Source organism: Anopheles cruzii, chromosome 3, assembly GCF_943734635.1.
Source record: "Anopheles cruzii chromosome 3, idAnoCruzAS_RS32_06, whole genome shotgun sequence".
Lineage (NCBI taxonomy): Eukaryota > Metazoa > Arthropoda > Insecta > Diptera > Culicidae > Anopheles > Anopheles cruzii.
In genome coordinates this window covers 7,225,901-7,238,892 of record NC_069145.1, presented here as the reverse complement: position 1 = coordinate 7,238,892, position 12,992 = coordinate 7,225,901, and the positions used below count along the sequence as shown (strand labels likewise).

The 12,992-nt window shown below is 50.7% G+C and overlaps 1 protein-coding gene across 1 annotated transcript in view; it reads left to right on the top strand.

Moving 5' to 3' along the window:
• LOC128269746 (hemicentin-2-like) overlaps positions 1–12,992 on the top strand; it is a 77,577-nt gene that overhangs the window by 53,500 nt on the left and 11,085 nt on the right. The window contains exons 4-10 of the mRNA XM_053007148.1: positions 551–612; positions 880–1,124; positions 4,525–4,597; positions 10,393–10,544; positions 11,207–11,357; positions 11,540–11,670; positions 11,948–12,101. Coding sequence (XP_052863108.1) covers positions 551–612; positions 880–1,124; positions 4,525–4,597; positions 10,393–10,544; positions 11,207–11,357; positions 11,540–11,670; positions 11,948–12,101 — 968 coding nt within the window. The remainder of the gene's footprint in view (positions 1–550; positions 613–879; positions 1,125–4,524; positions 4,598–10,392; positions 10,545–11,206; positions 11,358–11,539; positions 11,671–11,947; positions 12,102–12,992) is intronic.

Sequence of the window (12,992 nt, the reverse complement as noted above, 5' to 3'; positions counted from 1 at the left end):
GTATCCTGTTCCTTTCGCCCGCCCGCGAAGGATCTGAAAAGGCTAACTAGTTTCACAACAAGATGATCCTTAATGTTGTTGGTTTCTTTTTGAGACAGAATTAATATTTTATTAAAAGTCGCACCGTCCGCTCCGTTCGCAACGTTTTCTCTCTTCCTTCAGACGGATTTTCTGCAATAAGTCACGCTTCCTGGTATCGGTAACATGGCTCAGTGGCAAGGAAGAGGGGGATAAGATCTGCGTCTCGGTCGCTACGATAGCCGGCCTCGGGTTGCGTTAGCACCCGGGCCGATTATGTTGTCAGTTTCGCTTTATTGATTCGTCCGTTTAGTATCTGATTTTAATAACTTTCTAACTTTTTGTGGCCAGCCCCCGTTTTGGACCGCGCGTATTAAGCGTAATCCCCGCGATCTGGGGTGACGCAGCTTACACCTGCCCTATATTAACGGGACCGTTTCATGTTTCCTGGCTGTGTTTTATTCAATTTCTTCACGTTTTCGTCTCTCTCTCTCTTTTCCGATACGATCTTCATGCGGCTTCATCCTTAAAGGTGCCGAGTGGATTTCCACAAATCGCCCACGAAAAACTGCCGAATCGACCTGGACGTGCTGGGTAAGTGTCCAACCAAGGCGCCCCGCTGTGTTGCCGTCGGCATTGCGCATTGTCAGCTGAAGCCCCCGATCGACGGAAATTGTGTTTTCTCGCTGGGGGAAGAAAGAAAGAAAAACGGAACTCCTTGCGCTTCTTTTCCAGCGAATGAAGACGTTCCGCGCGTTCGTTAGCATGTTATCAGCATTTATCTTCCTCACTTCAGTGCCACACGCCTGCGATACATTTTTCAACGCCACTCTGCTTATGCCCTTCTTCTTCCGACCGCAGTGCCACCGTCGAAGATTACGATTCTGGACGAGCTCGGGGCGGCCGTCCTAAACAACGTCGTCGGTCCGTACCGCGAGCATGCGGACGTCAATCTTACGTGCATCTCGACCGGGGGCCAACCGACGCCGAAGGTCACCTGGTGGCGGGAGCACGCCCTGCTCGACGACTCCAGCCTGGTGCTGCCGGACGGCACCGTCAAGAACGTTCTCTATCTGGAGAAACTGTCGCGCCATGATCTGCATTCGGTAAGTTATCGGTTCGGGGCGGATGATAAGTATTTTGTAGATCCGCACGATGATGCGAGTTTTATTGGGCACATTTATGCTAATGTGCGCCCGCACCCCGGGGACGGAAGTCTGCTCTCGTGGGGAGCATGATTGATCATGTTTGACACCGCTTCGGCAGGCGGGCGGGCGGCTGTCAGAAACTTACGGGCGCCAGAAAGTCACTAACGGTGAATTGGTGGCAATTTGCAAAAATGATGTTCGGCCCCGCGTGGTCACTGCGACACATCCGCTCCAGTGACAGGATGTCCACCGGCGACGATGGTTAGATGCAGCCAACGGTAATTTCCCTGGAGTTTTGTATTCTCCGAGCCAAGCGTGGGGTTAGATGGAACAGGAACTGTCATAAATGATACCTGTGTCCCTGTTTGTAGGGGACGAGTGCTTTATATGGTCGTTTTTGACACTTCGTTCAAGCGTGAGGTAATAGCCCCGGAGCTAGGCCGATCCAACGCGACCGTCACGAGTTTCATTTTCACCTTCCCAGCAGCGGGGAACACCTTTGAAACGGCGGCTTCAATTCCCCAGCAATTACTGTCAAACTGCATCGATAATTGAAATGTTGTTAAACCCCTCACACGGAGAAACCGAAACCCTGAAATACTCTTGTGGTGGTCTCCTGTTACAAGTTTTTGTGGCGGACTCTGGTCTTACTTCAATTGTTTTCGTGTTGACAGAAACCGGACTACCACGGACCGGCAAATAGTTGCACAATCCCTCTGAGCTGCCACCCCGCTGTGGGGGAGGTAAGGTGATGACCTTCTTGTGGCGAGTGACCCTCCTGAGCCCCTCGTGAGACCTGAGTAAGCCGTAACATGCTCGTCTGCCCATTAACCGCCTTTGACGGCATTTTGCTCGACCCTCGACGTCGTGACCCTTACAATTGGATTACCGAATGGCGGCGCGGTCGGCCGGTTGTTTAAGCCGTTTTACAAGTGACAGCCCGCGTTCGCCAGGCGGGCATGCCAGGAACTCGAAGGATTCTCATTGGGGGCGGTGGGCAAACAAACGCTCTCTTTTTGAAAGCGTACTCACCGAAGGTAACTGAAGGGTGTGCGCGCTTATTGCATCAGACTGTTGGACGTGACTTTTGCGTTCCCTGTGGCGGTCAATGGAAGTTTGTAAAGACACACACCTGACTGCCCCGAAATTCCCCGTTATCGATGGTATCGAGTTTCAAAGCGCTGGAAAAAGACGTTCTACTCAAACGGCCGGATTCGGGTTGGGGAATGAAAGGAAAGCACGGGGCCCGAAATGTCTGAAGCATGGAAAAGCCAGCCAGCCAGTTGGCCACTTTCAGAGGAAACACATTTTCACGTCCACGGAAGCGATTAGCGGCGAGCAACTTCGACGTTCGTAACAATCCGCCTGACCTCAAGATCCTGGTGGCGGGGTGGGCTTAGCAAATCGGGACGAAGCCACCAAACCGGGACGAAGAAAGAAAGAAAGTCCAGCCAACCAAAACCAAAAACCCTTCACAGTGAGCGTGACCCTTCGGCCAGGTTAAGCACACGGTTGATTGATTAACCGAGAAACCTTTATTCATCCATCCATCCAAGGCCGAACTTTCTGGACTCTGGGGCACTCGACGGAGTGGCCCCGGGAACCCCGGATTTGGGCCCCGGAATTCGACGATTAGATTGTGGTGCTTGCGTTGGTGCTCTTTTGTCGAATTCGGGAAGTGTGCGTGAGGCCACCGTTCAAAATAATCACATCTTATGCCACCGCTCGCTCTTCCTGCGAAGCTAGAGTGTTCCCGAACGGGCGGTGATGCCAGAAAACTTTGCCTAGGGGCTGGCGTCGGATCATGGGGCGTTCGTGTGAGCCATTTACACAAACACACGCACACGAAGTTTTCTACCACGCCGGATATCCTGGTTTTGGGGGGGGGGCGACGTCATTTGTAAAGCCGCCAAATGGAGGCGCCTGGTGGTTTTCGGACGCAAAGCGCCATTGCTCGATCGGCGAACAAACAACTGGCCCACAATCACGATGCTAATAATAATAATGATGATGGTGATGGTGAGGATGAAGATAACGATGATAACGTTCCGGTCGATGGCGGTCAACATATCTTTATGATTATTCCGTGCCGATTGAGACGGAAAGTCAGATAGTTTCTGTCGAAGCCAAATTTACGGTGATCAAATAAAATCCTGCCACACCGGATACCGTTATCTGCCCGCCAGCCGGCGCTGCGCCGTGATAGATATGATTGTTTTACGTCGCCTTTTTCAATGTTGAAAAATTGAAATCAAAGCCCCAACCGGAATCGATTGGCTTTCGAAGATCCGCTTTGCTTATATCCGGCGGCCGAAGGCTAAGCCTTGGAAAAGCCTCCGGTATAATATATTATCTCCCGTCTGCCATTGTTGGCCATTGAAGCTGGCGCACAATCCTTTCCGGATTGATTTATTGGCCGATCAACGGTGCGCCGTACAAATGCAGCCGGTTGTTGTGATGCCGGAAGCCGGAAGCGTAGTTTGTTTGGCCTTAGAGGTCGACACAATGGAGAACCATTGCACGTGGTGCACGGTGGTGGGAACCATAAATTTTAATCTCACCTTTTCGGGTGTGGGAATTCCAATCTGGCATAATTAAATTCATAGATTTAGGGATCGAACACAAACGGGGCACAATTGCGTTGCATAGTCGACGCTCCATTCTAATCAGCATCCTTAGAAACAATCATTAAAACGTCGAAAAACTAGTCCTTTAATCAACCGCATTTTGCGTGACTGATAAGGAATCGATAAGTTTGCTCAACCTTACTTTAACCTCAAAATCGGAACATCGCTTCGGTCACCACGAAACTCCTTTGATGACTTTTCGGATGACTTCCGAAATCGGATCGCCACCAATTATCACGAATGCCTTCCGGTTGCCTACGCTTTAGTCTTCTTCCGGAACTTTCTCCGTCTCGCTCGCCCTCCCGAGACTCCTAATCAATCATCGCTTCGCCATCGGTGGTTGACCTTCCGTGCGGAGCAATTTTCACTAATTTTCCTGCGCACAAGAAAATCGCGTCTCCAATTCGCGCGGCAAAACGCTCCGAAGGTTCGTGACCCACCAGGCGACTCCATCAACCCCAGATAGCGTGGCTGACTGTGTGTGTGTGTGTGCGTGGCCGGATGGACCTACCGTTTCGGGGAGGGGGCATAAATAAGGCGTCATCTTCCACGCGTCAACTCTCTGCGGAGCGGAGTCTTCCGATCCGCCGGAACGCCACGGAGGGCGGCGTATTTGTTGGCGCAAAGTTTTAATTATGAACAAATGTTTATCGTTTTCTTGTTTCACTACATTTCCCCGTCTCACTCACTTCCCGTTTCGCTCACTCTCTGTGTGTTTCATACTTCCGCAGGTCTATACGTGCCAAGCGAGCAACGGCCACGTGGTACCGCCACTTTCCAGTGCCGTTAAGATGGACATGAAACGTAAGTAGCTCAGCGGCCCGAGGACGGAGCAGGATGCCAAATTTACAGGGGACGGAGTCCAAAACTTTTCCAATCATTAGCGTTCATATTAGATCGTTTACAAGCATCGGCTTTTCCGGCTCCCACCCTGCGCCGGACCACTTCCTTCGGACCCCCGCTTGTTTGCTGAGCCCAACAAATTGTTGCCTTTTGCGCGAAGCAGACAACTTCCTGCCAATACTTTTCCGTCATCGCCCTGTTTCGAGCGAAACGATGGCTCTTTCCGTGGAACCAGTTGCCCCGTGTTACCCGAGTGCCGCTCCTCCTTCGGTGTCGGGGCTGGGTGTAACTTTTCCAACTGCTTTGCCTTACCAAAAGGTCTTGCAGCAGCACCGGGAAGCGGGCAACTTGGAGTGAAATCGAGCACCAGATGAGTGTTAATTAAAAATTGAAACATTTGCCCACCAGCGAGCCAGTGAATGTCGAACGTTGCAAGGCGGACTATCGGATCCCGGTGAGAGTGGCTGCTCCGGTAAGTGGCGGCTCAAGCCTCAAGTCGAGCAATTTGCCGCCTGATAGTGTGCGGTTCTTGCGATGAGTTTCTGTTTTTTCCTCGAGCTGACCTTTAGCAGGTCATTAATATGCGCTTCCAGCAGCTCTGTAATGGTCCGTTTTCATTCATATTTTTTGTTTACGCAACTGGCTTTTTCTAGCTAAAGAAAGAACGACTCACAAAGTACGACCGCGTTTAATTAATGTAAATGTAACGTTCATGAAACGATCCTTACCATTAAAGTTGACGACGATGGCGTGGCTACACATTTGACAATCTTTCATGAATTGATCAGATGCATCGGTGCTGAGTTCACCTGAACCAGGTGAGCTAAGGCATCCCATGAAATGGAGCTCTTTCGGAAACCATACACGATCATAACACGAAAAGCCTACGAAATTAGAGCCTGGTCGTGCTGAAAGAAGTAGAAAAACGGTAAACACGAAATGGAAAGGCACAAAAAAAGGCCCAGCATAACACTCCGCATCCGTGGAACTCGTTTCATTAATCCACGTCTTACGCTCGCTCCACACAGAAGAAAACAGGCGAAAATAATTGCGAAAGATGCTTTCGCATCCAACTCAATTTACTCCTCGGGAACGGCTCAAAATGGGATCAGAAATTACCATCGTTTGCCGGAGAATGATATCTTCGCCGCTTTTGTCGACCAATTTCCAACGGTGATCCCACACCCGACGACCGGGGCACCAGGGTCGCAATCTGGCGACGATCGGGGCATTCCAATCCGATTGATATGCTTTTTCACCTTTCAGCTTCACATTTTGGTACCGATACCTTCACGCACCACGTCCTCGTGGCACAGGGATGAGACTTAAGTTCGCGCGAACGCATCGGGGGATTCCGTGGGCGAATCCTGGCCCGGTTCCCGTGGCAACGCACCCCGGCCTTGTTTGCACTTCGTCGTCGGGGCTGTACCATTTAAAATCCCTTGCAGATGAGTTTTTCCAGAGGGCCCCAGGTCTCCCGTTTCACGGGGCGGATTGGTTCTGTGACTCCTCATTTTCTTTTTCCTTCGTTTGCTGCAAATTGAAACGTGTGCATTGACGAACCTGCCAGTCCAAAACGGATGGCACGATACAGCTTGAAGTGTGCAGCAGCAGCAGCAGCGGGCGCGCATCATGTCCGTGTCGTTGGCAAACATATCATGCACCCTACTCCCGGATAGCATCGGAGCGGATCGTTGTGTTGCTGGAGCGCCCGCCTCTCGGTCCTGGCGCGAAGCGAAAACAGGCTGCAAAAAGGCTGGTAACGAAAAGCAAATAGTTTTGGCATTCGGTACGACGCAGCCACGGTGCGGAGCACGGAACAAATTGGAACGCATCGCCACCGACCGGTGGGTCATGCGACCAAGGGACGAGACAGGTCGTCGTAGGGCGCGTACTTCTCACGTGCGCGACATTGCTTTCGGATTGGGTCGAGATCTGATCTGATCCTTGCTGCCATCAGCCGAAGGCACGCAATAAACACCATCAACTCGCGCGTGGACTCAAACGTGGATTGACGGTACCTTGGAAGTATCGCAGTGGTTCCGTTTTGCTACGTTCCCTCCCTTTGCGCTAGGTGCTCTCACAAGGAGTGTTTCGCAATGTTTTATGAGCCGTTAAGCATGCATCAAGTGTGGTTGTAGTGTTTGGAATTGAAAAACGTGAGCCTTTTGAAATGGCAATGGTTTATTTAGGAGGCATAAAAGTGAAGTTAGCGATGATTACCACACGTAGCGTCGTTAGATTGAAGAAGAATGCCGCAGCATTTGCGATAAATGATTGCATCGCTTCCATTGTTCGAAAAACGCTGAAATCACGTTAAACGCCTAAAGGTATGCAATCCTCTTAACGAGTTGTATTTCTAAAAAGGTGTGCACCGTCTCTCGTAGTGGCGCATAAACTGCATAAACTTTCCTCTCTGTCACATACAGTTTGCCAACCGGGTGCCGTAACTATCCAGCCAGCAAGGTAAAAATCGATCCACATGGCCCCGCAGTACCGAACGCAATCGATTTACACCGGAGGATTGGAATTTTTACGCTTCGCCTCTGCAGATGCTCAAGTGGCCCCCCAGCAGCGGTGGCCCTTCGGATTTGATGCAACGCTTGCGGTACCGGCTGCAACTTCATTTCGCATTCGTCGGTCCCACCGTATTGATTTGCACGTTCCAGTAACCTTTCCGTTTCTGCAACGCTAACGGGGCCCTTAACGGCCCGGCAAATCGTTGACGTTCCTATGCTGCCACCCCATTGCCAAGCTGACGCTCTTCCCAACCGAGGTTGGCGGTTTAAAAATTTAATAGAAAAATGAGAAATTATGCAGCTACGACGCCGTGTTGATGGTTGGCACATTTTTGACCGCGTTTTTAAGACCGCGGTGACAAAGGTACGTGGTCCACTTCCCTGACGATGGCAGTTTCGTGACACGACGGTAACCGGCAACACGGCCATAAATAAGTTGCTTTCGTCAGGCCAAAAAGCATTAAACCCGAATCGCGTGCAGCGCAGGAAAAACAAACAACACGATGGCGGGAAAGGCCCCAAAACGGGTCCTTATTTTAGAGGGAAACCCCTCATCAAAATTCATCCATATTCATCGCGTTGCGTCGCGTGAAACTCACCCTGCCCTCGGCACAACCTTTCACCGGATGTTCTCGGATTGAGAAGTTTCCTTCGTTCGCCCCAAAAGAGTGTGTTCGCAATAGTAACAAGGGAACAACAAATTCTGGCTCAAGTGTCGTGCCGCGCTGATAATGATGCCATTTTATGACGCGCGCTAGAGTCACTAGAGCCGCGCGCCATCTATCGGACAGTGCTCGCCAATACATTGGAGACCCTCCGCGGTTTTACGATACGCAGCGCCGCTAATGGTTCCGCAACCGAAACGGCCACCACCATGACGGCTATTATGATGTTGCTGACGGGAACAATAAAACCCCGGGTCTCGATGCAAACATGCAACCCGAAAACGCATCATAATTGAATCGTGTCCCCGGAGAGGCCCACAGAGCGCGCACTCTGGATAGAGAGGTTTTATGGAACGGCGATAGAAGAATTTATGATGGCCCCATCTTCTGCCCCGTAGCGCTGGCTTCGGGCTATTGCTGCCCCTTTATGGAGTTCCATCGTGTCCATCGCCCCTGGTAGTTAACGGGCGTCATTGGGCGTCAGCCACCATGAGCAGCGACCCAAATCTTGGCCTGAGTGGGGCATGCAAGACCATCGCTACCGTCTGCAGTCACTAGGGGACCCTCTGCAACACTCGAGGATGTCATATCTCACCACTCGCCAACGTCACATCCCTCACACACCCAGTCCGCAGTCTAATCTATATTTGTACGCGGCCAGATAGACCGGAACGGCTTCTGGATGCTGGTGCTAGGATGCTCGGTTGCGGCATAGCATAAACATTGAAAAACCAAACATTGGCCCCACGCCCGACAACACCGGACCAAAAACCACCGGCGGTTTGGTGTGAAGATTGTCAAACGGAGCTGGGACCCGGGATCGAACCCGGGACTTCATGTTTACCGGGGTTCGATCTATTTCGATTCCGGCGTCAGCAGCTTCAGCGTTTGACATCCGGACCGGGAACACCCAGAATGTCGCAGAGCCGGTTGCTCGGTTCATTATCTATCTTTCCCTGCGCACATCCGGCTGGCGCAGCAGTTTAGAGTTTTATTTCCTCATCTAATGACACACACACACACAGACGCACTCTTGGATACCAATGGAAGCAATGGACCCGCTTGGGCACGTCTCCAATTTGTGGGTTTAATCGTGACCGATTGACCGAGCCACTTGACGACATATTTATGCGGCCGATCCCGACCCAATGAATTTGAAAAGGAAAGAAGTTTGTAACAATTCTAGACACGGCAGTGTAGGGTGCTCGATCGAGGACCTAGGAGCACTTAACCCACATGGCGGACTTCTCAACAGGACTGGCCCACGTTAGCAATGAAACGAAACTCTCTAAGTGATTGATCAGAGTTGATGATTTTGGTTTGATAATTGACCTAATAGTCATTCGACTTATTTCAACCTTTAAAATGGAGAGTAATTTGGACGATTGAACCCCTGAATTTAAGTGAAGTCGATAAAAAAATGAACTATGCTAAGGAGTACCTTAAGTACATATTTTTGGCTGAGCATGCGCATTTTCTTCAAGTTTGACGACACTCAGTAAGCGATGCTAGTAAATGTTGTTAGCGAAAAGGCAACAGTTGCTTTGACCAGAGGTTGCCTAAATGAGATGCCGACTACATCTATGCGACTCTTGATTGAAGTTTGACACCTTACTTGGCGGCGAGCGAAGTTAAACTGCTACCATGAAGTAGAAATCATACAATCTGCCTAAGGTATGTGACTAACTGCGCTAGGATAGTTACAAATAAATGGATACGCTACATTAAAATTATCCTGACTTAACATCCGAAAGATGCTAGACGACTTGTAGGATGAAATAGACAAAAAAAACTGAAGACTTAGCTGTCAATCACTTGAGAGGGAAACACAGACACCTTCTAACATGGCGTCAGTTGTTTGCTTTCGGTTTTCCGACACCTTTATTCGCCCAAACACGGTTCGCCGGCTATGATCCTTGCGGGAGCCATGCCTAATCAATCTGTTGTTTATTAAAAGCCTCTGCAATGCGTTAACCATGGAGTCGTGGCCTGTTTAAACTCTGACTCTCTCTCTCACTCTATGGGGGTCAGGTATAATTAATTCATGATTCCATTTTTCATCGCCCTATCCGGTCGGGCGTCGGTTCCGAGCGGCGCACCGAAAATCGAAGATCGCCGGGTTATTTGATAAATTAGATACCCCGTTTTTCACCGTGGGCTCCGTGGCATTTCATCGCACGGCGACCTTCGTCACGGCCGACGCCGGGGAGTTTCCATGAAAACCCCAAGCAGATCCCGCGGAAGAAGAAGAAAAAAAAATCAAACAACAAATCCACCCCCAAAAAAGGGAAGCAATACTTTTGGCCACCATTAACGATGCTACCTACCTGCCGCTGCCTTGGTTCGGTGGTGACCCCGTCGTGTATAAAACATCGCGCTTCAATCACTGTCAGTTTCGATCCAATTAGTTACAAAACAACATCCATTTTCCGACAACCCGTGCCCACTTTTCCTGGGATAATTCCTGGCCCCGGCCCGGCCTAGCATCCGGCAAGACCCCCAATTTTGTGTGTGTGTGCGCGATTGTTTGTGTGCCGTTTTTTAATGCTGATCTCTCGGGTTTCTTCCACAGTGCCACCACTGTTCGTGCGGATGCAGGGCCTCCGGGAGACACTGACGGCCGGTGTCAAGACGCAAGTATCGTGCATCACGGCCGGCAGTCGCCCAGCGCCGAGCGTCGTCTGGACCAAGGGATCATCCGTCATCCGTGGCTCATCACAAACGGTTCGTTTCGAAGGCGTCGGTTTTTTTGCAGACACGCTTCAAACACGCTTTACGCTCGCCCCACCCGAGACCTACTAACGACCCACGCCCGTGACCCAAGGGAGCTTATCCCTTTTTTTGGGTGTGCCTTCAAAACTGTGGATGTGTGATGCTCACGTTGTGTCCTTGATATCCGCCGCTACTCGAAGGTCCCGGATTGTTCACCGGAGGACGATCAAGTTTAGCTGCGGCCGTGTCAAGTGCGACCTCGGTTCGACACATAACCTAGCCCTTCTATTTCATTACGTAACCTAAATTACTTCAACACCAGGGCCCGCTCCAAGAGCAGCACGTCTCCGGGCTCGTGAATCCGAAATTAATTAATCGAGTAAGATAGACCGCCGAGTTTCCGAAGCTGGGGCACCTGTGCACACGTCAGACCCGTGGTTCTTCCTGTTGCTATTGCGCATCGAGTACCTGTAAAAGCGAGGAGCGCCGCAGATCGCTGGGATCGGGGTCGATTACACGCATCAACTCAAAAACTTTGGGCCACTTTTTCCACAAACTTCGCCGGCGCACCGTTGGGTCTCGGGTTTCGGGCGGGGATTCCATCTTTCGGGCTACTAACGTGTCCTTTTCTCTGTGTCTCTCTCTCTGTCTCTCGGCCCGGCGGTCGACCGCAGACGTCCAACGACGGCAATGTCACCGTATCGGAGCTGGTGTTCGTGCCGGGGCCGGAGGATAATGAAAAATCAATTACATGCTCAATTAGCTACAACGAAGTCGACGGACCGACCGTGCTCCTGAAGGACACCCACGTGCTGAACGTCAAGCGTAAGTATCGGTACCGGCTGGCCTTCAGGCTCCGGCCCGGCTCTAATGATGTTGGCGTAAATTAGTCAAACTCTGCTCCGCTGGCTGAAAGCCCGGGCAAGGTGTCGTGACGCGAGCCACACCCGGCGCAAGTTTAGAACCTGCGGATGTTCAGCGACTTCTTTTCCTCCCCCCGGTGGCAGACGTTCCTGTGATATCGCTGGCACTGGGCGCACCGCTGAACTCGCAGAATCTGATGGAGGGCTCGGACGTGTATCTGGAGTGCGACATCAAGGCGAACCCGGCGGTGAAGAAAATCGAATGGTTCCACAACGTAAGTACTCTGCCCGTGGTGGTGTCTTGGGGGGCTTGGACAGCGAGTGTGCCACCGGGAAGATTACCTCCCATTAGGACACGTTTCATTATCCTTTACCGGTGCCTTTACGTGCAAGTTCTGGCATTGGAATTTCGAGTTTTTGTGTTTTTCTCGCACCGTCAAGTTTTTCTTCAGATTGACCCAGATGCAAGTCTAGCAGGTCTTCCGTTCTCTATTAAAGCTGTTTAGTAGTGGCTGGCTACTAATGCATTCGATTGTCTCACATTCTTTGCAGAACAAGCTACTGCAGTCGGCCCGCGGCATCATCGTGTCCAATCAGACGCTCGTCCTGCAGAGCATCACCAAGTCGACGCACGGCGAGTACATGTGCCGGGCTTCGAACAGCGAGGGCACCGTCAACAGCAATCAGCTTTATTTGGACATCAAATGTAATTCATTACTTATGCCACTACAATTTATACTGTCCGCCGACCGCGCTGTTTGTCCATACTTCTCTTGGACCTTGAACCTTTCCATTTTTTTGTTGCTACTGGGAGATCCGGACAATTTATGAGACCAAATCTTCGAAATGGGTTCATTCGAGTACCGTAACACGCACCGCGAGAGTATTTATTCCAGCGGCAACATTCATTAGTGGGCATTCAGAAGCGGGCGGAGAGAATTTATTAATGAACCGGCGGATATTTATGTCCCAGCTGCAGTTCCTTCCGGTTCGGACAAACGGATTGCAAACCGTTTAAGCACCAATCGCCGATAAATCTTGGCCGCTGTCAAAGTGCGTTTGTTAACGCGATTTCACCACGATTACGGTCCAATTAGTTACCCCGGGTGCCGGTGCCGGGCTACATAAAGTCGGGGCTCGTGATGAAAACCCGCCCGGGGACCACTTATTAGTGAGTGGTTTGAAGATTGCCAGCGGATAGAGGCGATAATGGGTTGGTTTTAAATTTAGATTGTTACACCCAATTAGCAGATCCTGGTTGCAGGTGCTGGTCGTTACGGTGGTTACGGATTCAGTTACGAGCCGCACGGTGGTGCAACCATTTTCAAAAGGACCTCGCTTGTACCATGTTATTTTCACCCATCGATGGAAAATTAAAAAAAACGGTGGACTCGTCATTCTTTTCCACACACATACTGATAATTGTGGCATTTCGATTTGTGCACCGAACCAAAAAGGGGCATTTAATGCCACGTGGCTAATCGCGTTATGATCGCGGGTTTCCGAGTCACTGCTCACTATAAAAACTTACTCTCACTCATCATTGACCCAATGTCTATTCAGGAACGATCGTAGCGACTCGCAAAAACCTAACGAA